General features: G+C 34.2%; 1 protein-coding gene across 1 annotated transcript; it reads right to left on the minus strand.

Moving 5' to 3' along the window:
* Positions 1-9,812: 9,812 nt before the first annotated feature.
* On the minus strand, positions 9,813-12,664 carry LOC140059009 (spondin-1-like). Its single transcript, XM_072104819.1, has 2 exons — positions 11,418-12,664; positions 9,813-10,733 (listed from the first exon to the last, which is right to left on the minus strand). The coding sequence occupies exons 1-2, from the start codon at positions 12,503-12,505 to the stop codon at positions 10,637-10,639; spliced, it is 1,185 nt and encodes a 394-aa protein (XP_071960920.1). The 5' UTR covers positions 12,506-12,664; the 3' UTR covers positions 9,813-10,636.
* Positions 12,665-22,358: the final 9,694 nt, after the last annotated feature.

The raw sequence follows: 22,358 nt of genomic DNA on the forward strand, positions 1-22,358 counted from the left end.
AGTGATATTTGTAGCCAATATGAAGAGGAGAAAGTTACGACCAAGGAATCTTTGTTACGGCCTTTGATAAAGCGTCAGAAAAAGATTTAATACTCCTAGTCCGGTGGCAGGAGGGGGGATATCACCTCCCGAAAGGGGACAAATTGCCATCCAACTTTTCTAGACCAGAATTTTCCGTAGATTACGAATATGGAAGGTAATCGATCAGGATAGGAAGCGTTTTTGAGATATAAGGGGTCAAAGTTCAAAATTGATCAATATAAAAACATGCTATATCTCTGGAAATTCTGGACATAGTGAGATAATTTTGGTGTCAAATTGTTCACAATTGTTTATATTAGCTCTAACAGAACTTTCTTTGTAAAATTGACCGGAAACCCCATTTTTAGCAATGTTGACCTTTGACCTCTTTTTGCTATATCTAAGTAACGGCAGGTCGGAGAGAATTAAAAATAGGAGCAAATTGTTCCCAAGATATACATTTTATATTCAGTGTAACAGATGATATTGCTTGAAAATGACCGGAAGTGTGGTTATTAACCTTTGACATAATTGAATAAGGTTATAAAAACATAAATCAATAAATATTTGTCGTAAGGAGCCAATTTTGGTATCAAATTGTTCACAATATATATGTTTATACTTGCCATAATGCAACATTTTTTTAAAAAAAGTGACTGAAACACTATTTTTCTGTAATTTTAACCTTTGACCTGTTTTTCTCATCTAAATAACGACATGGCATAGAGATTTCTAACGGCAAATTGTTTATAATAGATATTTTTATTCAATCCAATAGATTATACTGATTGAAAAATACAAGTGTGATTATTGTTTTGAAATCCTGTACATAAGAGCCATCGGGCGGATTGAATGCAAAGAGGTGTGGAAGGGGAATACTACTACTATACAGTACAATGTCTTTGAGAAACATTTGAGCAATTTCAATCAGGTATCCATGTATTATCTCCAATAAACGGAATGTACGGTTCACGGTGAATTCAGAAGTTACCCTTGGTTCATTTTGGCAAATCCATATGGGTTCCTTTTAAAAGGATTGAGGGTGAACAGACAGGCTTTTCCCATGGCTTAATATTGGAACCTACAGTTTTAGTTACCCGATATATTTCTAACACAGTAACTTATGTAGCCAAATGCATTGATCCGATACAGGGGCCAAATGTAGAACTGAACATACAGTAGAGAGGGTCTAAATAGATGACCTGCTGTTGTTTCATTTTAGGCAAAATCCAAATCGGTTCCTTAAGGATCGAGAGTGCACAGGCAGCTTTATTCCATGTGCCTGTCTATATAAACCCACATTGTCACCCCTTATATTTCTATTATGGGGCTTAATGTCCAACCATGGAGGACCAGCCTTTGGGGGGGGGGGGGGGGGGGTTAATTTTGGCAAATCCATAAGTGTTCCTTAAGGATCGAGAGTGCACAGGCAGCTTTATTCCATGGGCCGCGCCTGTCTATATGAACTCACAGCGTCACCCCTTATATTTCAATTATGGGGCTTAATGTCCATCCATGGTGAACGACCGGCCCTTGGGTTAATTTGGGCAAATCCATCAAATGTTCCTTATGGATGATCGAGGGTGCACAGGGATATTTATTATATCTCTATGAACCCACATTTTCACCCCACATACAGTATTTCCAATATAGGGTCTCTTGTAGACCCACATAGAGAACCCCGAAAGGTCCATGGAGGACCGGCCCTTGGGTTCATTTGGGCAAATCCATAAATGTTATTTAAAGATTGAAGGTGAACATTTTAGTTTTATTCCATAGTTCATCTTTGAACTATTTACCCCATATTAATTTGTAATACAGGGCCTTATGTAGCACACCACATAGATATCCCAAAAGGGTCCTTAGAGGGTTCATTCGGGCAAATCCATATGGGTTATTTTAGAATCTTTTGTGTACAGGAAAACTCTTTCCTGTATGGGCCAAACTATCTGTGGCTATATAAAAATTGTGGTCTGGCTGTGTAGTGAGTTGTGGATTGAGTTTGGTCACCTGGATCTGCCTATCCTGTACGAATTGGTATTCTCTGGTTCTGATGAATAGTAGTTTATTTTCCAAAAACGAATATTGTAGCCCTAATAAATGCAATTGTATAGTGGCAAATCATTGAAGGTCAGCGTAACATTTTAACATCATAACATTTTAACCGTCATAATATTAATAATATTAATAATTTTATTATTTATTTGACAGTATTATATTAATACATTTAAAATAATGCGCACTAGAAAAAATATAAAAATACCATAACTTCACAGATCAAATAACGTGATTACATTATGAACATCGATCTCATAGTTCGAATAACTTTGCATTATTTAGTATATCACTTGTTCAAATGTTGACTTTTGACCTATGTCAACTTGTGTAATGATAAATGTGCTCTTTTGATTGTGTATGAATGATAGATGTCTTAACAGAATGATAAAACATAACATTTTGTCTTAAATGTTAGTTTTTATTTGGGTTTATATGCAAATTGTGTGATTTGTCAATATTGACATTTGACCTTTAATTGAAAAGTATTTGTTTTATAAGGCGACTGAATAGATACCTATAACCATACAAATGTATTAAAAGACCAAATTGAACTTCAATAAATTGGTTATAATACATATGTATATAATACATTGTTATAATTGGTCAATTTTGAACTTTAACCCCTTATCTCTTTCTATTCGCTTCCTATCCTGATCAAAGTCTGATTTGATTAAATACAGTATTATAATTATATTAATCAAAATTATAATGAAATAACATAACTTTACTAATCAAATAATTTGATTACTTGTAAAACCATCAATATCATAGTTTGGACAACTTTGCATTTATTTGTTAACTAATACGTGCATTAAAATGTTGACCTTTGACCTTATGTCAACTGATGAAATGATGTATTCGCTCTTTTACATTGTGTATGATTGATTAACAGGATGAGAAAACATCCAATTTTTATTAAATATAAGTTTTTATTTGGTTTTATAGGTACGTTCTATGATTGGTCAATATTGACATTTGACCCTTAATTACGAAGGATTTTTTTTTCTCCATAAGGTGATTAAATAGACACTTAGGCCTATAACCATAAAAATGTAATAAAAGACCAAATTGTGCTTCAATAAATTTGTTATAATACATATATATAATACATTGTTGTAATTGGTCAATTTTGAATTTTGACCCCTTATATCTCGAAAACGCTTCCTGTCCAGATCGATTACCTTCCATATTCGTAATCTACGGAAAATTCTGGTCTAGAAAAGTTGGATGGCAATTTGTCCCCTTTCGGGTGGTGATATCCCCCCTCCTGCCACCGGACTATCCACTTCGTTCACCTATTTAAGTTAAATCTCTTGAACTCTGCTAAAAAAATTAATTGTTAGTACTTCTATCAATATCAATTCAAGAACAACTACAACAAACATTATATAAACAATAAAGATGTATCATCTCCCCAAAACATGAAATGAACATTAATAAAATCAGACTTTCATCAGGTCATTTTGTAATTTTAATAAATATAATCAATTTCGTAGAAAAAAACACCCACAAAATAATGTTTGCATTTATAAAAAGACACAATAACCGGTTAAATTAAACTGTGTTTAGTTTATGCAAACGTATTGATTGGCGATAAATGGAACATCAATCTCTTAACAATTTTTTTAAAGCGTATACAAAACACATATTTAAAAAACTTTATTACTGATAGTTGCTTCTCAACGTTTGTATTAATTAATAATTACAAAAAATATAAAACACCAAAAAGGCCAATATTGAGGTAAGAATTGTATTACAAATGGAAGTTATGATAAAACGTTCTAACATTGTTGAAACTTTAAATACACTTATGAATTTGCTATGTGTTGCACGATAACTGGTATTAACTGGTATTAACTGGTATTAACTGGCGATTATACAATCATGGAAACAATAACAACAAGGTATAAAGAACATAAAACAGTGCAAAAGATAGGACATTAGATTAAGTTTCAAAATCTTGGACCCGTCAGTGACACTTATTGGAAACTAGGCGATGATTGGACCATGGACCTATAATTAGTTTTTGTTTCTAGGATACCACAATGTGCAAACACAACACAATCATTGAGAAAAAAATAATTCATTCAGAATAATGAAATGTTTATGTGTATAAAATGGCCTTTGAAAATGATTGTATTTTCTCCTAAAAACATGAAAAATGAAGATTAATAAAATCTGATTTTGAATAGGCCATTTTAAAATTTTAATACAGTTAATCCCTTAATCCAAATTTCACTACAATAATTCAATAATCTAAAATAAATAAAACCAATGCTTTAGAAAAAGAGTTTTAGATAGTTCGAACAGTTCAAGCAGAAGTGTTTTTGAAAGTCTCAATTGAAAGCTTCCAGTTTTAATAAAATGATAATCAAATAATATAGATGATATCGTTTGGATATGGCCTATAATGGCACTTGATTAACAAACTATACAAATTATATTCACAGTTAGCTATAATGAAATAAAACAAAAAATGACCCCGAAAAAGTATAAATGTAACAAGTCTAGCCTTACAATTGTAGCTAAATATTATTACTATAAAAGGACAGATTTGAATTATACAACAATAACTTTATTATTCTAACGTAAGTACATTTCATAGTATTGCTAGAATTGAATGAAAATGAATGGAATAAGAAATTAAAAAAAATGACAATGTATCAGATCGCAAACAAACTTTAAATTTCAAATTCCCATTACTAAAGTAATACCTTTTCTAAGCAAGACGTTATATTCCAAGCATATAATGGCTTTTGTTATTATTTATCTAACTAACATTTTTCATATTGTACGTCTACCGTACCAATTTGTAAAATGTTAGTGCTTCTCTAACTGGCTTCATGGTTCACACATAAAATGAACTATCCATTATTCAAGCTGTAATAAAATGGTGATCATCTACAAAATGATGAAGTGAATAATAATGAGGATAATCGGGTAATAAAATGATGATAATGATGACGAAGATGATGCACTGCCACATTCTAGTTCTTTCGATGGTCTTTTGCAACTCTTATCGCGATTACACGGTCGTTCTTCAGCGGTTGATTCCAAGCATAATCCACAGGCTTCGGTTACCTTCCTGATCCTGAATTGGCTTCCGAATTGACCACATTCGTGTGAACACATAGACCAATCACCCCAATCACTATACTGACAGTAACTGTACGCTACTTGGCATGATTGTTCTTCAATCGTAGGTTCGGAGCATGTTAACGGTCCGCATCCGTTTATCTCAAGCACGTTCCTAACCCTGTACCGAGTTCCGTTTTGTCCACGTTCTTGTAAGTGGCAAGTGGACCACATGCCCCAAGAACTGTACGTGCAATCACTTTCCTTTTTCGTTACTTTGTGTTTTTCGTAAAACATTCCTCCAACGAAAGCTCCCGCCAATAATAATAGTCCTCCTATTGTCTTAATTACATCCCATTTTGTACACTCCATGTCGTAAAGAATTCTCGTATATGTTCACCAAAATTCAAGTTTAAAGTTAATGTGAATAACACAAGCAGTAAACGATTAATAACATAATTTATACCGCACTGGTTATGGTACTGGTTTATTGTTACATGGAAATTCCAAATTTGACAAAGATAGTACAGTATTACTATACTTTATTGCAACATCGAATTACGTCATCAACAAATAAATACCAGCGGTGATATATTTGTTTTCAATTTTACTTATTTGACCTCCTTTCACACTTCTATGTTGTTTTTTTTTTAAAGTACAAGTATCTCATATATTCTTTTTTAATTAGATTGATTACCTTACTGTTTAGTACTATGATACCTGTTATCATTGTTTCACTTTACTTGTACTATTTTTGAAGTGTGAAAAATTCAATAAAAGAAAAGAAAAAAGAAATTAAGAAGCCACATTGGCTGTGACTATCGCTATGAATTGTTGTTTACTATTTAGTCAAAAAGTGGAAAAACCTGTTAGGCCTACTTATATTTATAGACAATATGAAAAAGGTGTAAATAACGACCGAAGAATCCTGGTTGCGGCCTTTGGTAAAGCGTGGTTCCCACTAGAACGTAACGCAGCGATGTATCGACGCAAAGTGCTGTATTGCGTAATCACAACTGGGAACCGACAACGCAATAGTGCTGCAAACATTTTTCAATTCAATTCAATTCACATTTATTTACTCATCGTTTATAAATACAGTTTCATAGCATAAATGATGGCAAGGATCCTGCATAGAGAATAGAAGTTTACACTTCTGTTTTCGCAGGACCCTTTTACATAAAAGACATAAAACAATAAACACAACATAATAGATACAAAATAAAAAAAAAACATTCCTATATACATTTTAGAGTTGTTCATCATCAAAAAGCGATACTGTTTTTTTAACATGATTATTTGTACTATGTGTGTATACTCGCACACACCAACACAAATGCATAATATATGCATCTATATTTTATGAGTAAAGCATTTTAAGTTCTGTAATTCGATAAAATGTCTTTTTTTACATATTTTTTTAGTATTTTATAATTTTTGTTAACAATATCTAAGTGATTTCTACAGAGCTCATTCCATAGTTTCGGTCCGTGAATACTGATAAAATGTTGACCAGACGTTAACCTAGAGTATGGTTGTTTTACGCTACAAATATTTCGAAGATTATGGGTAGTATTTTCGTTTCTTTTGAATATCATTTGGATTCGTCTGGGTAAAACATTGCTTTTAATCTGGGCCATGAAACCTAGGACGGTAACTCTGTTGATATCTTGTATGTTAAGAATATTTAATTGCTTAAACAGTGGCTCAGAATGTTGCCATGGCTTTTTAAATAAAATTATTCTAGCAGCCTTTTTCTGGAGTTTAAGAAGGGATTCTAGTGTACTATCATATGTACTGCCCCAAATAATGTTTCCATACTGAAGGTGCGGTAGAATTAATGTATTATACAAATTTGGAGTTTTTATCAATATTCCAATAGACCTAGCGGTTTTTTTGCTAATAAGCCTTATATGATTTTTCCAGCAAAGGTTCTCATTTATTACAACCCCAAGAAATGTTACATTTTTTTGTTGTTCTAAAGTAATGTTATTCATTTTCAATTCAATGTTGGTTGTAATAATACGCCTTTGGGCAGTTTTAAAGATTACGTAATTTGTTTTGCTGGTGTTTAATAAAAGTTTATTAGCTTTGAACCACATATTAATTCTATCTAGTTCCACATTCATAGTGTTTGCCAATGCGTTCAGGTTATTTCCACACTTGAATCCTGTTGTATCATCGGCAAAGCTAATTAATTCAATTTGTGTACTTGAGTTACATATATCGTTTACATATACAAGAAACAACAAAGGTCCCAAAACGGACCCTTGTGGAACACCAATACTAGTCTCCTTAATATTAGACGAAGTACCATTTATAAAAACATATTGCTTTCGTGATTTTAAGTAGTTACTGAACCATTTTAGTGTAACACCTCTTATACCATAGTGGAATAGCTTGTTCAGTAAGATACTGTGGTCAATAATATCAAATGCCTTTGACAAATCCATAAATGTGGCAATTACGAACTCTTTGTTTTCAAATGCCTTTAGTATTTTGTGGATCAGATCAATTATAGCGTGGGAGGTTGACTGATTGTTTCGGAAGCCGTATTGCCAATCATTTAGTATATTGTAAGTTTTAAAGTAATTATACAATCTGGAATGGACTATCTTTTCAAAGATTTTAGAGAAAATTGGTAGTAGTGATATCGGGCGATAATTCGAGGCTAAATGACGGTCCCCTTTTTTGTATATGGGAATTACTTTTGCAATTTTTATCTGTTCCGGTATTGAGCCGGAGTGAAGAGATACGTTGAATATATAAGTCAAGGGCTTTACAATAGCATCACCAACTGCCTTGACTACCTTTGGTGAAATATCATCAAAACCAGGTGTTTTGTTTGCATCAAGTGATTGAATCACTTTTAACACTTCCTCCTCATTTACATGGTAGAAAAACATAGAGTTACTTTGCCTGTTTAGCAGGTAATCAGAGTATTGTGCCGTTGATGGCTCAATACTGTCTCGTACCTTGAGACCAACATTAATAAAATAATCGTTAATGTGGTTTGCAATAGGCTCACAACCCTCTATGAGTTTGTCACCAGATGTAAAAGTGGATGGAACATTATTTTTGCCTCCACCTGGATTTATAATATCATTTATAATATTCCATGTTTTTTTTTTATTTCCTTTAGTATTGTTAAAAACATTTTCATAATATGATTTCTTTGCCTTTTTGCATGTACGCATAAATGACTTATTAAACTCTTTATAAATATCCTTATTTTTTGACGAGGGATGTTTTATAAATTTGTTGTACAACACATGTTTTCTTTTGCTAGACTTTAAGAGTCTTGAGCTCATCCATGGTTGTTTGAACTTTTATACTTTTTGTGATTTTCTTGAACTTTTTTTTTTTTTTAAAGTTTTTATTATATAATTTTTTGAAAGTGTTGATAAAAGCATTGTAAGCATCATCAGGGTTTGTCCTTACATATACATCAGCCCAATCAACAGGTAATAAGTCATTATATAGTTTATTTATATTTCTTTCGTTTATTGCATATTTATGAGGTTCTATATTACCGGTTTTTACTTTAATATGTTTGTCGGGCACGGAGTGGATAATTTGGTATACCGGTAAATGATCAGATATGTCTGAGATTAGTATACCAGATAACATTTGTTCAGAAAGTGTATTGGAGAAAATGTTATCAATTAATGAAGATGTGTTGTTTTGTATTCTAGTGGGTCTTGAAATCGATGGGTAGAAGGAATGCGACATCATTACTTCTAGAAAATTATTTACAAAATCAGTCGATGCATGCTTAAGTAAATTAATGTTAAAATCACCCATAATGTGGCATGATTTTCCCTCGATATCAATAGTATTAAGAATATCGTCTAGTGATCTATTAAAAAGTTCTATATTCGAATCAGGAGGTCTATATATTATACCAACAATCGTATTGTTACATTTTTTTTTCAATTATTTCAATAAAAATACATTCACAAGATTCAATAAATAGATCTTTTCGTTCTTTTATGTCAATTGTAGCAGAAACAAACATACCAACTCCCCCTCCTTTACGGTTCTTCCTATCTAATGCGAGGAAGTCATAGCTCGGTAAATATGGTTTTCACGATGTATTGTTTAACCATGTTTCCGATATACCAATAACTGTAAAGGGGTGCATCGCAGGTTTGATTTCACACAGGCGAGGGCAAACACATTGATTTGAAGGGCATTTTCTTACGTTGCGTAGATTGCGTTACGTTACGTCGCTACTGAGAACCAAGCTTGAGACTTCAGGAAAAGATTTAATACTACCCTTCGTTCATCTCTTTTAAATATTCGAACTGTCAATCTCTGGAACTCTTTGGTAAACAATTTAATTTTTAGTAGACCTACTTCTATCAACACTTTAACACAACTACGACAAAGATATACAAAACACTAAAGCTTGGTTCTTAAGCTTGGTTCCCACTAGAACGTAACGCAAGGACCACGTAACGCAACGCAAGTGAATTGACCAATCACAAGCGATGGCTTATTCGCTTGTGATTGCCAACTGTCTATAACTTCGCTTTTATTGGTTAACACGCTTGCGTTGCGTTTACGTCCTTGCGTTACGTTCTAGTGGGAACCAAGCTTTACTAGCGATGCAAAGTAACGCAATCTACGCAAGGTAAGAAAATGCCCTTCCAAATCATTGTGTTTGCCCCCGCCTGCGTGAAATCAAACCTGTTATTTTTACAGAAATGTTGCGTCGTCGGTTCCCACTTGCGATTACGCAATACATCACTTTGCGTCGATACGTCGCTGCGTTACGTTACGTTGTGTTCTAGTGGAAACCACGCTTTACGCGGGAGGGATTCTGCTGTAATTTTCTTTTCAGATTTTTCTTTCTTTTCTGTATTTATATACCGGTAATGTTTTCTACTGATGACGATGTTGATGAAGATTTAAATGAGTGATAATGTAGTGCATTATATTACGATAACTGCTATGATACTTACTGGACATACACCACACAAAATTTAATGTAAGTCTAATATTCCCGCCAGTCGCGCGCTTTATAGGCTACTAATATTTCCTTTGACACTAATTCTTTTTCATTCAATTAAATAGGCCTACTAAAGGTCCGCATCATTTTTAAAATACGTTCCAAACAACTCCATATACCGATTTCCATTTTTGTCGAGAATGTTGAAATACATTTTTGTGGCATTTGTCAAGTTTTTAAAAGTTGTTTGAACTACCTTTTAATAACATATTTTATTAATACTTCCAATGTTGATAAGCCTAGGCCTATAATATATCAAATAAATTATCAAAAAACGTAATTTTACCAAGAAGTAACTAGAATAGGCCTACAGTACAAATTGTGTCAAATTCTTAAATTGTTGTTCATTTGCAGTCAATAAATTCTACTACAAATAGAAAACGTTTATTCGATAAAGAAATATTTGCCTCAGCGTTTATTCGAGAGTTTGTATTGGAATAAGTGCGGTATAATGTTGTCATCAATCAGTTATCCAATAATAGTACATTGTTCTTCAAGTCTGTATTCTGGACTATTAAAGCTTTCTTTTTCTTGACTAGCGCCATCATCGATCTTCTTCTGGACTCTGAAAAAAAACCCCGCACAATGGTTGTAACTGAGAGAAATTGATTTTCAGCTTATTGATCAATTAAATTAATACTATGGATAGAATGTGTAGCCTACATTTGTCAACATCCGCCAGACCTGCAGGTGGTACACGCCAAAATAAATGTATGCGTGTACACTTTAGGATAATATAGAGAAAAATAGATGGATAGAATAAGTTTGGTATCTTCCAACTAAATTATAGAGTAGAGGCTACGTCAGCCCGATTGACTGTTGACTGATTGCATTATTTTTTTCCTAGCATGCTGAGGCAGAAATCATGAATAATGCATAAGCTCCTATGTTAAAGAATTACAAGGTAGCTGACCTATTTCCTAAATATAACTGAACCTAACCATTAAAATACTCTCTCTTAACTACTAGAACATCGAAGATGGGTGCAGGCTTACAAACATTGTTTTATATGTTGCATAGATTTATTGTTCAACGTAACATGAGACTATTACATTAAATATTGTTGATCAAGATCAAGGGATAGAAATATAATTATTGATGTAATCATGATTAGGATGATTTGGTAAGTGATGATGATAAGATGTAAATAATAATGCCATAGGCCTATTTTAGGATATCATTTTCAATGAACTTTGACCGGGGGTGATGAAAATGATCATCAGTCAACCAATAAGCAAATGGTACATACCTTACATTCCTATGCCTACACATTAATGATGCAAGACAAATCAACCATATCAACACAATTGCAGTAATAATGTTAAGGGCTATAAATCCTGGTTTCGACACTAACACCTTTCCCTTCAAAGCAACACCGCAATTCTGTTCTTCCGTATAAGGTCCTTCACATTTTGTACCTGCGCATTCAGACTCTCGTAAAACATCACGTGATCTTACGCGACTCGTTGAATTTTCACAAGATGACCATTCAGTCCAGGTACTCAGTTGACAGTCAGTATTCTTGCAACCACAACACTGACCACTAAATGACTTTGGACATTCACAAAAGCCTTGGTTTGTGAGCTTCCCTTCATTGTAACAAAAACGATTGCACTGGTGTTCTTCAGTGGTTGGTTCAGAACATATTCCGCATACTTTAAGTACGTTCCTAGCCCTGAATTTAGTTCCAGAGTTGCCACATTCGTGTGAACAATCTGACCAAAGGCCCCAGTCACTATACTCGCAATCACTGCATCTCTCCTTACATGACCGCTCCTCAGTTGTAGACTTGGAGCATATGCCACTTACTTCAAGTACGTTCCTAACACGAAATTGGGTACCAGACTCGCCACATTCTGAGGAGTAACATGCTGACCAAAAGCCCCAGTCACTGTACTCGCAGTCACCGCATCTATCCTCACATGTCCGCTCCTCGGTGGTAGGCTTAGAACATATTCCGCTTACTCCAAGTACATTCCTAATCCGAAATTGTTTACCAGTCTCGCCACATTTTGGGGAGTAACATGCTGACCAAAAACCCCAATTACTGTACTCACAATCATTGAGTTTTTCATTACATAACTGTTTTTCAAATGTAGGTTGGAAGCATGTTAACGATCCGCTTCCATCTATCTCGAGTATGTTCCTAACTCTATATCGAGTTCCATTTTCTCCACGTTGTGAGTGACACGGTGACCAAAGGTCCCATTCACTGTACGTACAATCAATTACATTTTTCAATGCTCTTTCATTTCCGAAAATCATTCCTCCAATAAAAAGTCCAAATGAAGAAAACACTAGAATAACAATCGCTATCACAACTGTTTTACCTTCCATGGCATAAATAGCATGGAGTACATTGAAATAGTACTACGTCAGTACTAAACAATTTAAGTTTGGTTGTTGAAGTGTACAATGTTAATAATAATTAACTACACAGATGTCAGGCCCATTTTAATTCAAGCATTATGCTTCGATCGGTGAAAATTGGTTCATTGTTCGTCGTTTGTGGGAATTTCCGAAAATCCCTCTATTGTAAATAAATTACGGCAGCATAAATAATCGTTACTAACCCCGTAACATCAAGATGGTGAAAGCAAATATACACATGTTTCATGTACAACATAAAGACAGTCAGCTATATGTTGTGTTTGTATAATTGATTTGGATATGACAAACTATTAATAAAAAAATGGGCGTGGTGTCTTTACTGCCGTGCTTCTTTATTTTCAGTAGTAAAACCTACAGCAAATAAAAATAAAACAAGCCATAAATATACACTGTAAACGTGCATCAGACAGCGTGTTTTGCTAGTATGACGTCAGGGACTCAAGCATCATGAATATTCATGATAATAATAATAACGTTCTTCTGGACGGTGTATTACAAACATTATGTTAGCCTGAAGGCTAAATAAAAGTATAAAGAGAAAATAAAAGAAAAAACATTTAAATGAAAGAAAACGGATTGTACAAAAAGAAACTAAAGAGCAAAAAGTACAATACTTAACTTTGATGGAGTGTTATTATTTATTATTAGTATTATTATCAATGTTTTTAATGTTATTTTAAAGAAAATATTATTAGACCTATTATTAAAAATGTCATTTAATTTAAATATTATATTGTTTATTATTATTTTGTTATTTATGTTCTTGTTAATACTGTATATCATTTAATTATGTTATGAGTTATGATCTTTATTTGTTATTTAGTTAAAGTAGTATTATTTTTATTATTATTTCGATTTTCCTAATTTTAATATTTAATCTTATTTTTAGTGTTTTATTAACCATTATACCTCAAATTATAATCCTGATTTAATTGTGTTTTTAAAGTTTTGTAAATATAAATTTAAAGTCTCCATGCAGCAGTTAAGTGTTGTTTACAATGATGATACAAAATACAGATATAAATAAAAGGCCTAAAATGAACAGAAATTACATTTGCAAAATTAACAAATTACATTATAAAGTTAAACATAAGAAATAAATGAATGACAAGGAATTTTAAAATCAACTGATTTTTACACTATGCAAGTCTTACTCTGCAATACAGAACGGAAATCTGGTACAATCTCTAGATCTATTAATTGATAATTGCGCAGCGCTTTTTCCATTTATCAAGTATTAGATGGGTTTCTTTACTGAACACATGATAGTCACTTCCAAGTGTTAGGTGTATTTTAACATCAGTATTAGAGTTTATGAATAAGTGCCAAATATGATTAAGGTTAGAAGATTGCAATTGTAGTTTTAATCTCATGGTTTCTTCTTTTCTAATGTCGTCGTAAGCAGGATATTCAAATAGGACACCCTAAAAGGAACAAAAATAATGCAGGCGGGGGAGGGTGGTGCGTACGACGCAAAAGGGTCCACTTTTTAAATAAGTGCAATTTATGAAGACCTAAAGCTCCAGTTTTCAAAATTTTCTTAGCTCAATCATAGAGCTGGTGTTCGATACATTTTTTTCATATTTTGTATCATATTTCGAAGTACAATAAGTGCATTTTCTGGGGACCTACAGCTCTATTTTTTACATTTTTTTCTTAGCTCAGCCCCAACCATGGTAGGGCTGGTCCTGGAAGCTATTTCGAAGTATAATCCAATTTCCGTGAACCTACCAGCTCTATTTTCCAAAATTTTCTTATAAATCAGCCCCGAACAGCAACCAGCCTACGCCTCTGTTTAACTACTATACTTTTCACACTCGGTTGATAAGAAACTGTAATGTTACCTTTAGAAACCTAGCTATAGCCTAGGGCGAATACGCAATAACATCACTGCTTGAAAGTCATAATTTATTCATGATTGTGGTTAAGTTAAGGCTACCTAATTTAACTGACACGGTAATCCAACATAAGATAAATTGTCAAATCCAAATTAAAGTAAAATAGATTCTGTTAATAACTAATCTATCTATATCAACAACTAGTATTACGCCTTTTCACGAAACGGAAGACATCTTCGATTAAATGACAAACAATACTGTGCAGGGAAGCGTAACTAAAAGAAATAACATATTTTCAGGGGATTTCAGGACACACCATGTTAATTAAAAAATCGTATCGCATGAGAAAAAAAATTGCCTACATTAATGAATGATTAAAACAAATTAGAAAAACAAATTATGATCCCATAAAATCCAACGCAGGGTGTTCAATTTTTCAAAATCATAAGTAATGTAGACCAATCTTTTATAGTTTTTAATACAAGTTAGGAATCAAAAATTAATTTTATTCAATTGTTCAGGCAATAAAAACGTAGTACTGTGACCTGTAGGTAACCAGTGTTCAATTCGGAAGAATTGCAATGGTTTTCCCAACTAATGTTCATAAAAGTTAAAATGAAAATACAGTATATATAAATTGACAATAAAAGTAGTTTATTAAAAAAAAAAAAAATATGGTCTTAGTCGACTTCTTTGAAACCCACCGACACGATGCAGCGGAACATGCAACTGGCACTGTCTAATGTATGGCGCACCAAAGCTGTCATTTATTCGGAAATAAAGATATCTTAGTTTTAAACTAAAATATCTTATTACTAAGATAGCTCTATTATTAAAAGAGATATCTCTATTTAAAACTAAGATATGTCTATTAAACAAAGATATCTCTATTCTTGCATACTAATGGATTCATAAATTTACTAATATTGCATAGCGGAAAAATAATGTCTCATAACCATTTAAAGTGTATGTTTTCAATGAGGTTGATGATTAGAAAATCAAGAAAAAGGTTAATAAAAATCAAGATAAGAGAAAATATGATGTCAATTATCCCAAAACAGGTTCTTCTAGTCTGCCGTCTGAAATACATCTAACGCTTTCCTCTTCTTGACTAGCGCCATCAGTATCTTCCTGGGTTCTGAAAAAACCCATCAAAGAAATACTAAAATTTATTTTAAATTTATTGATCAAATAAATCAATTGCTATGATCGTAAATGTATTAAAAAAATGTTGGTGTCCACCTAGAAATTATGACGTCATATGGAGGTACGTTGAGTTTGGTTAAGGCTTAATTACTTGCTAAGATGGCTTCGTGGAGCTGTCACTGTAGTGGGTAGGTAACCAACTTAGGGTAAATAAGCCTAAACATGCTCATAGCTAGTTTTTCAAGTCGTCAAACACATCGGACTAAATTTGACCGGTTTTTACAGACGAGATAGCCAACTGCTGGACGACGACTTGGACAAACGATAATATAATATGAAATTTTATGATAAAAATATCATTTACAAATGAAACCTCAATATTGCTTACCTGCCACGTCTATGTCTACAAAACAATGACACAAGACAAATCAAGCATATAGTCAACATAACAGTAATAATGTTAAGAGCTATAAATCCTGGTTTCGACACTAAAACTTTTCCCTTTAAAGCGACACCGCAATTCTGTTCTTCCGTGTAAGGTCCTTCACATTTTGTACCTGCGCATTCAGACTCTCGTAAAACATCACGTGATCTTACGCGACTCGTTGCATTTTCACAAGATGACCATTCAGTCCAAGTACTTAGGTGACAGTCTATATCTTTGCAACCACAGCAATGACCACTAAAGGACTTTGGACACTTACAACCTTGTTCTGTGAGTGTTCCTTCATTGTAGCAAACGCGATTACAGTGTCGTACTTCAGTGGTTGGTTCAGAACATATGCCGCATACTTTAAGTACGTTCCTAGCCCTAAATTTAGTTCCAGAGTTGCCACATTCGTGTGAACAATCCGACCAAAGGCCCCAGTCATTGTACTCGCAATCACTGCATCTATCCTTACATGACCGCTCCTCGGTGGTAGACTTGAAACATATTCCTCTTACTTCAAGTACGTTCCTAACTCGAAATTGTGTACCAGACTCGCCACATTCTGGGGAGTAACATGCTGACCAAAAACCCCAGTCACTGTACTCACAGTCATTAAAGGTTTCATTACATAACTGTTCTTCGGCGGTAGGTTGGAAGCATGTTAACGGTCCGCATCCATCTATCTCGAGTATGTTCCTAACTCTATACCGAGTTCCATTTTCTCCACGTTCTTCAGAGTGACACGGTGACCAAAGACCCCATTCACTGTACGTACAGTCATTTTCTCTTTTTAATGCTCTTTCATTTCCGTAAACCATTCCTCCAAAAAAAAAATCCCAGTGCAGCAAAGCAAAAAACAACGCCTGCTATTAACTGTGTTACCCTCCATGGCATAAGTACGGAATATTAAGCAGCATTCAGTTTAATATTAACTGTACACACCCAGTTATGGTACTACACATAATAGGCCCAGGTAAATCAAGCATATTGAGAGTTCGGCCCACACACTTTGATCGGTGAAAAGTGGTTCATTGTTCGTCGTTTTCGGGAATTTCCGAAAATCCCGCTATTGTAAATAAATGAAGTTATAGGAAATAGTTAATCCCCAGTATAGGTAGAAATATTGAAATGGTGAAAACAGAGACAATGTTTCATAGAACATGAACCCAGTCAGCCATTTTGTGTCATAAACTGAAATTATATGTAAATCGGTCCAGACTTTCAAAGATAAAATAAAACTCTTTTCTCTTTTGTTAGACGCTTACAATATTGTACCTTGAAATAATAATATACCAATTGGTCCATCGGTCATTGACCTAAGAACTACTTTGTTTTTTTAACAACTTTTAGATAAAACAACAAAAGTACATTATTTTTGTGTTACGCCTTCTACTATACAACAACAAAAATATCCCTTCATGACCTTTGATCCTAAATCCACTAAGACCCTGTATCACAACAATATGTGCAAATAATAAATCTGTAATTTATTTGTGCGAGGAGTACTCTTTTCGTCATTTTTCGGAATTTTCATCTTACTGACCCCTATATGACCTTTGATCCCAAGTTATGAACACCACATAAATGAGAAGGTGGTATGACCAAGTTTAGAGAAAGTTTATAGCAGAAAGAAAGAAAGAGATTTTGTTCTTTTATAGTTTTTAATACAAATAACAAAATATATGCCTAGTTAAAAACAAAGCTTATTTCTTTATATATAAAATGCTATATCATTATAAATTACTATACGTATATAATTAATATAATCCCAAATAGTGAAAATGTTAGACAACGTAGGCCTACTTCAAAATTGTGAGCCAGTAATAAGTACCCATTTACGCTTAGTAAAGAAAAAGGAAAGGAAAACGTTTTATATTTAACAAGAGTTTCCCCTCTCACTTTTGGTTAACAAATACAGTAAAACCCTATTAACCCTTCAGGACCCAACAAAGTCTCCCCTTAATAGAGGTTTCTTCGGATAGAGATTGGCCCCAGTGTAAATATATATTGTGGCTTGCTTATTGCACGAGAAAGTTTCTCCTAATATGGATTTCCCCTGAAGATATATGTATATCTCGGTATCTTTATTTCACTTTAAAAAAAAAAATCAATTCACTAAGGAAAATAAAATCCATGATAGTAGCCAAAAAACCTGGATTGAGAATTTTTTTTACAAAAGGCCTTTAATTAAAAACATAAAAACACTATTTCATACAAAATGATCTACAAAAAATGTAAGCTGCAAAATTGAAAACGTTCGTAAGGTGGTGATAATTAAAAGATGGGAGACGAACAATTAAGAATTTAGCAGACTAGTTAGATATGGAAGTGGGCTATTATTATATCTTGATGATGTGACACCAAACTGTCCATATTTTTTCACAGTCCCAAGACTCATAGTGTGAGTTTGGCAATGGAAATCCATAGGAGAATCTTTCATATGTCCCAATAAATGCAACAGAGTACTATATTAATTACTACTAATTATAAATCATAGCATTTAGAAACGTTTAACATGTATGTAAGCTAAAGAGAAGTGCGCAAAATATTACTGCATGGTCTTGGTCTACAGTAACATTCCAAAGTGTCAATAGAACTTAAACATGGCCTACCAAGTAGTGTTAGAGAGTTTGTGCACTTTCGTACTAGAAATACTTACAAACATTACTTATATATATTATTTCCTTTCTTCTTCTTGAAATCAAAGCTGCCATTACTTTTCAGTTATTACGGATTGGACTCCATTGGAAATAAGTTTACTTTTTTGTCGACTTAATGGGTTATCCAGGTATTCTCTTTTATACATTGTATATTTTAACTTTTATGTATGAATATCGAATAAAATCAATCAATCATTAGTTGGAGTCAATGTTACAATATTTTTAAATGTTAACTTTCTTTTAAGTTATGACGTAGGAATTTACTAGCTTTACAACAAGAGAAGATCCAATTTAAAATTAAATGCCCTCGACGGTTTTTATATATTTTACCCTTATTTATATAAACTTTAGACTAATTAACAATAAATTCCTTAGTTTAACGATTCTTTTTTGCACCTGTGTTTCGTACAACTACTCCTGCAGATCTGCCAGGTAACTGTTTAGAACTATACAACTCTGCTTCTCGATGAGTTTGAGTTCCAGGAGGTCTGCTCCTGTGATCCATTGTACGTGCTTTTGGATTTTGAGACCTAGCCGGTTGCCTTTCATTATTTCGGTATGGCTTTGAAGATGAATGCTCGTTGCGAATCACCTTGGGCTGGCCTAGAATTTTAGGATCATTTGGATATTTGGCAGCTTTATTCCGGATAACACTCTGTTCAGCCCCTCGGCGATCCGAATGAAGTGGCCCCTGAGGCGTTCGTTTATGTCCCGGGTTAACTACACCTTGGGTAGCCCTTCTAGCCGTAGAATCAATTCTGTTGACTGGCTTATCATGGATCCTTGTTACTGGTCTAACTTCTACAGGTCGAGAAGGTGCAGTCCTTCTGGGCATTGAATTTGATCTTCTATAATAGTTCTGTTCTGACTTTCCAGAGTAAACGGCCTGTGAATCAAGTATCTTAGAATTCCTGTCTATCATTTGTCTCTGTGGTTTGTAGGACCCTACTCCATCAAAGCTGTCAGACGGCATTGAAATAGGCCTAGTGTTCATATCAACACCTTTCTTTCTAGGCTGGATTTGATCTCTCATTGTATTTATTTTGTGACTTGAGCTTGGATTTTCACTGTGAATCACTGACCTTGCCTCTTTATATTCCGGATATATTATAGGCTTAGCTGGGCCTGTCGAATCGTTTCCAACATCATCCTCGACAGTTAAAGCACGCGTACTACGTTGTTCTACCGGTGAAACACTAGGTTTATCTATTAACACATTGTCCTTGTCTGTTGCTACCTTTAATGCAGTGATTTGTGACGTGTGATCTGCAGGGTTTTCCAAAAAAGAATCTATGTAAGTGTAGCTGTTTTCAGAACCATCTATACTTCCTTCGTTAACCGCATTGTCATTCACTGCTTCTCTTGCTTCTCCATCATCAAACGCCATGTTGGCTTGATCTGTAGACATTACAACGTCTGGCATGGGCCCAACATCGTCAGCGGGTCCAAGGTTACGCTCAGAAATAAACTGTATGCCATTATTATCCTCGTCTTCTGTGATTGTTTCTTCGTTGTTATTTACCTTGCTTTGACGCTTTTGGATTTTACGAAAACTAACATTCAAAGATTTCTTTCGTCCAAACGCTTCTTCTAGAAACAGATCGTCATTAGCTTGTGGTTTAGGAGTTCGCTGTTTTTTTCTACGCAGAACCAAGCAAACGATGACCAATAAACAGACTATCAGGATAAGCACTGAAACACCTGAACCAATGGCAATGCCAACCCCGCTATTGTTCATATCTTGCATGACTGGTAGAGGTGTTAGAGTAGTTCTCATTTGTGTGGTGATCTCGGTAACAACAGAGGTTGACATTCCAATGTCAACAGTAGACTCTACGTCGATCTTCCCTGGTATTGTTATATTAATAGAACCTGATAAGGAATCAGAGTCGACTGCTTGGCACGTAACATTCACATCATTTTCGTTGATGTTAATCTGAAATTGATTTCCAGTAACTAAATCCGTGGCACGAATTCCTTCCTGATAAAATTTATATTGGATGTCACCGTTTCCATTGGTAGTGCATTCTAGAACGATAGTGTCGCCAACTGTAGATATAATTTCAAGAGACATTTTTAATGTTATGTGCATAGGTCCAAATGTGCATGTTCTTACTGTGTTAAGGAAAGATTCGCTGCTGGTTCTACATTCCAATGATTTGCCATGGTCATCGGCCTCAACGGTAAACGGATAATACAACGTATGTATAGTTTTTAAATGGTTAAACGTTCGCCGTGCAATAGTTTGTCCATTCGAGACCCATTTCAGATCAGCTGTCTTTTCTCCAGGATCAGAAGAGCATAGTATACTCACCATGTCTCCCAAGACGAAAGACGATTCCTCCTGACATACAGGTGTTGGCAAATAGAAGACTTTTATATTACATTCAGCAGTCGGAGCTTCAATGACCCGGCCTGCGTCGTACACTTTAAGCTGGCAAACATATTTTCCATTGTGTTCCCGTGTTACATCAGTGATATTCAACTCGCTTTCAATTCTTTGGTTCTTAAACGTTGACTCAACAATATAATTATCAATAGAGCTTCCATTAACGACCCCGTTACCGTCTGCTATGACTTCAACCTCTTTCAACCAGACTATCTCCCCTGTATACCTGTCATCTATAGACGCTAGGCAATACAGAGGAACAAAACTTTTCTCAAAAGCTGACAGCGACTGGGGTCCAATGAGTATTGAAGAACTTGAAGAGCACCGAGGAACGGAAAGTAGTAGGCCTACTACTACAATAAAGAATGTCAGCGTGTGTAGGCCTAAACATGTAGGCCTAGATTCCATATTAAACGATCAGATTTTTAACTGGGGAAAGTCACTACACAGGCCTATGTTGTATTATAAGCTGCATAATGCTAAACACGGTAACAGGCTTCAATTTCCAAATCATCATGATAACAAATAGCAGCAAGGCAGTTTCCAGCTTATTGAATGTTTATTGAATTGGAAATAAGGACAATACAATTCTTTGCAGCAGTGAAATGGTCTGCTGATTTTAGTCCGATTGTTGTTTTCGGTATAATATACAGGCGACTGAACACAACAAACTACTTTAAACACGGGTCAAAGGTTACCCGTGTCAATAACAACATAGACAGAAAGTACAGTAGCTATAATTGCTTTGTATTTAATTATTTTGAACCGGAAATAGGTCTACAAGTTTCTTGGAAAAGGAAGGGTTTTTGGGGTATTTTTGTGGGTTTAGTTTTATGAGCATTTATAATACAGTAGTACTTTCATTCAATCTTAGAAAGTAAAATTGAATTAACAACAAAATAAACTGGAAGACGATGCGCTCTCATCTAATAGTACGGGTTATTATGTCTTCCAGCTCGATATTTGTGCCAAAATAGATTTTTTTAGCTAACTTTGTTAAGCAGGGAGGTATAAAACTATTGTATACCTCCATGACATGAGGATGTTACTCCACCCGGAGAGCATCTTTAACTTATAAAACGTTGTCTATTATAATCGTGAGACTAAAGATTTTCACTTGTATTAAGTCTATACACTTCAGGGCATATATCGATTTTTAAAAAAAAAATTATTAAAAGAAGGAATTCTACATTTTGTAAACACGAGGCTAGCATTACAATGCCGAGGCTTTTGCAACAAAATTCTTAACTCATTATTGTAACAAGGTACCCTGATTATAGCTGTACCATAATGTATCACAATACATATTTACACAACTTGTTCTAAATAAAACACA

The sequence above is a fragment of the Antedon mediterranea genome, chromosome 9, assembly GCF_964355755.1.
Source record: "Antedon mediterranea chromosome 9, ecAntMedi1.1, whole genome shotgun sequence".
NCBI lineage: Eukaryota > Metazoa > Echinodermata > Crinoidea > Comatulida > Antedonidae > Antedon > Antedon mediterranea.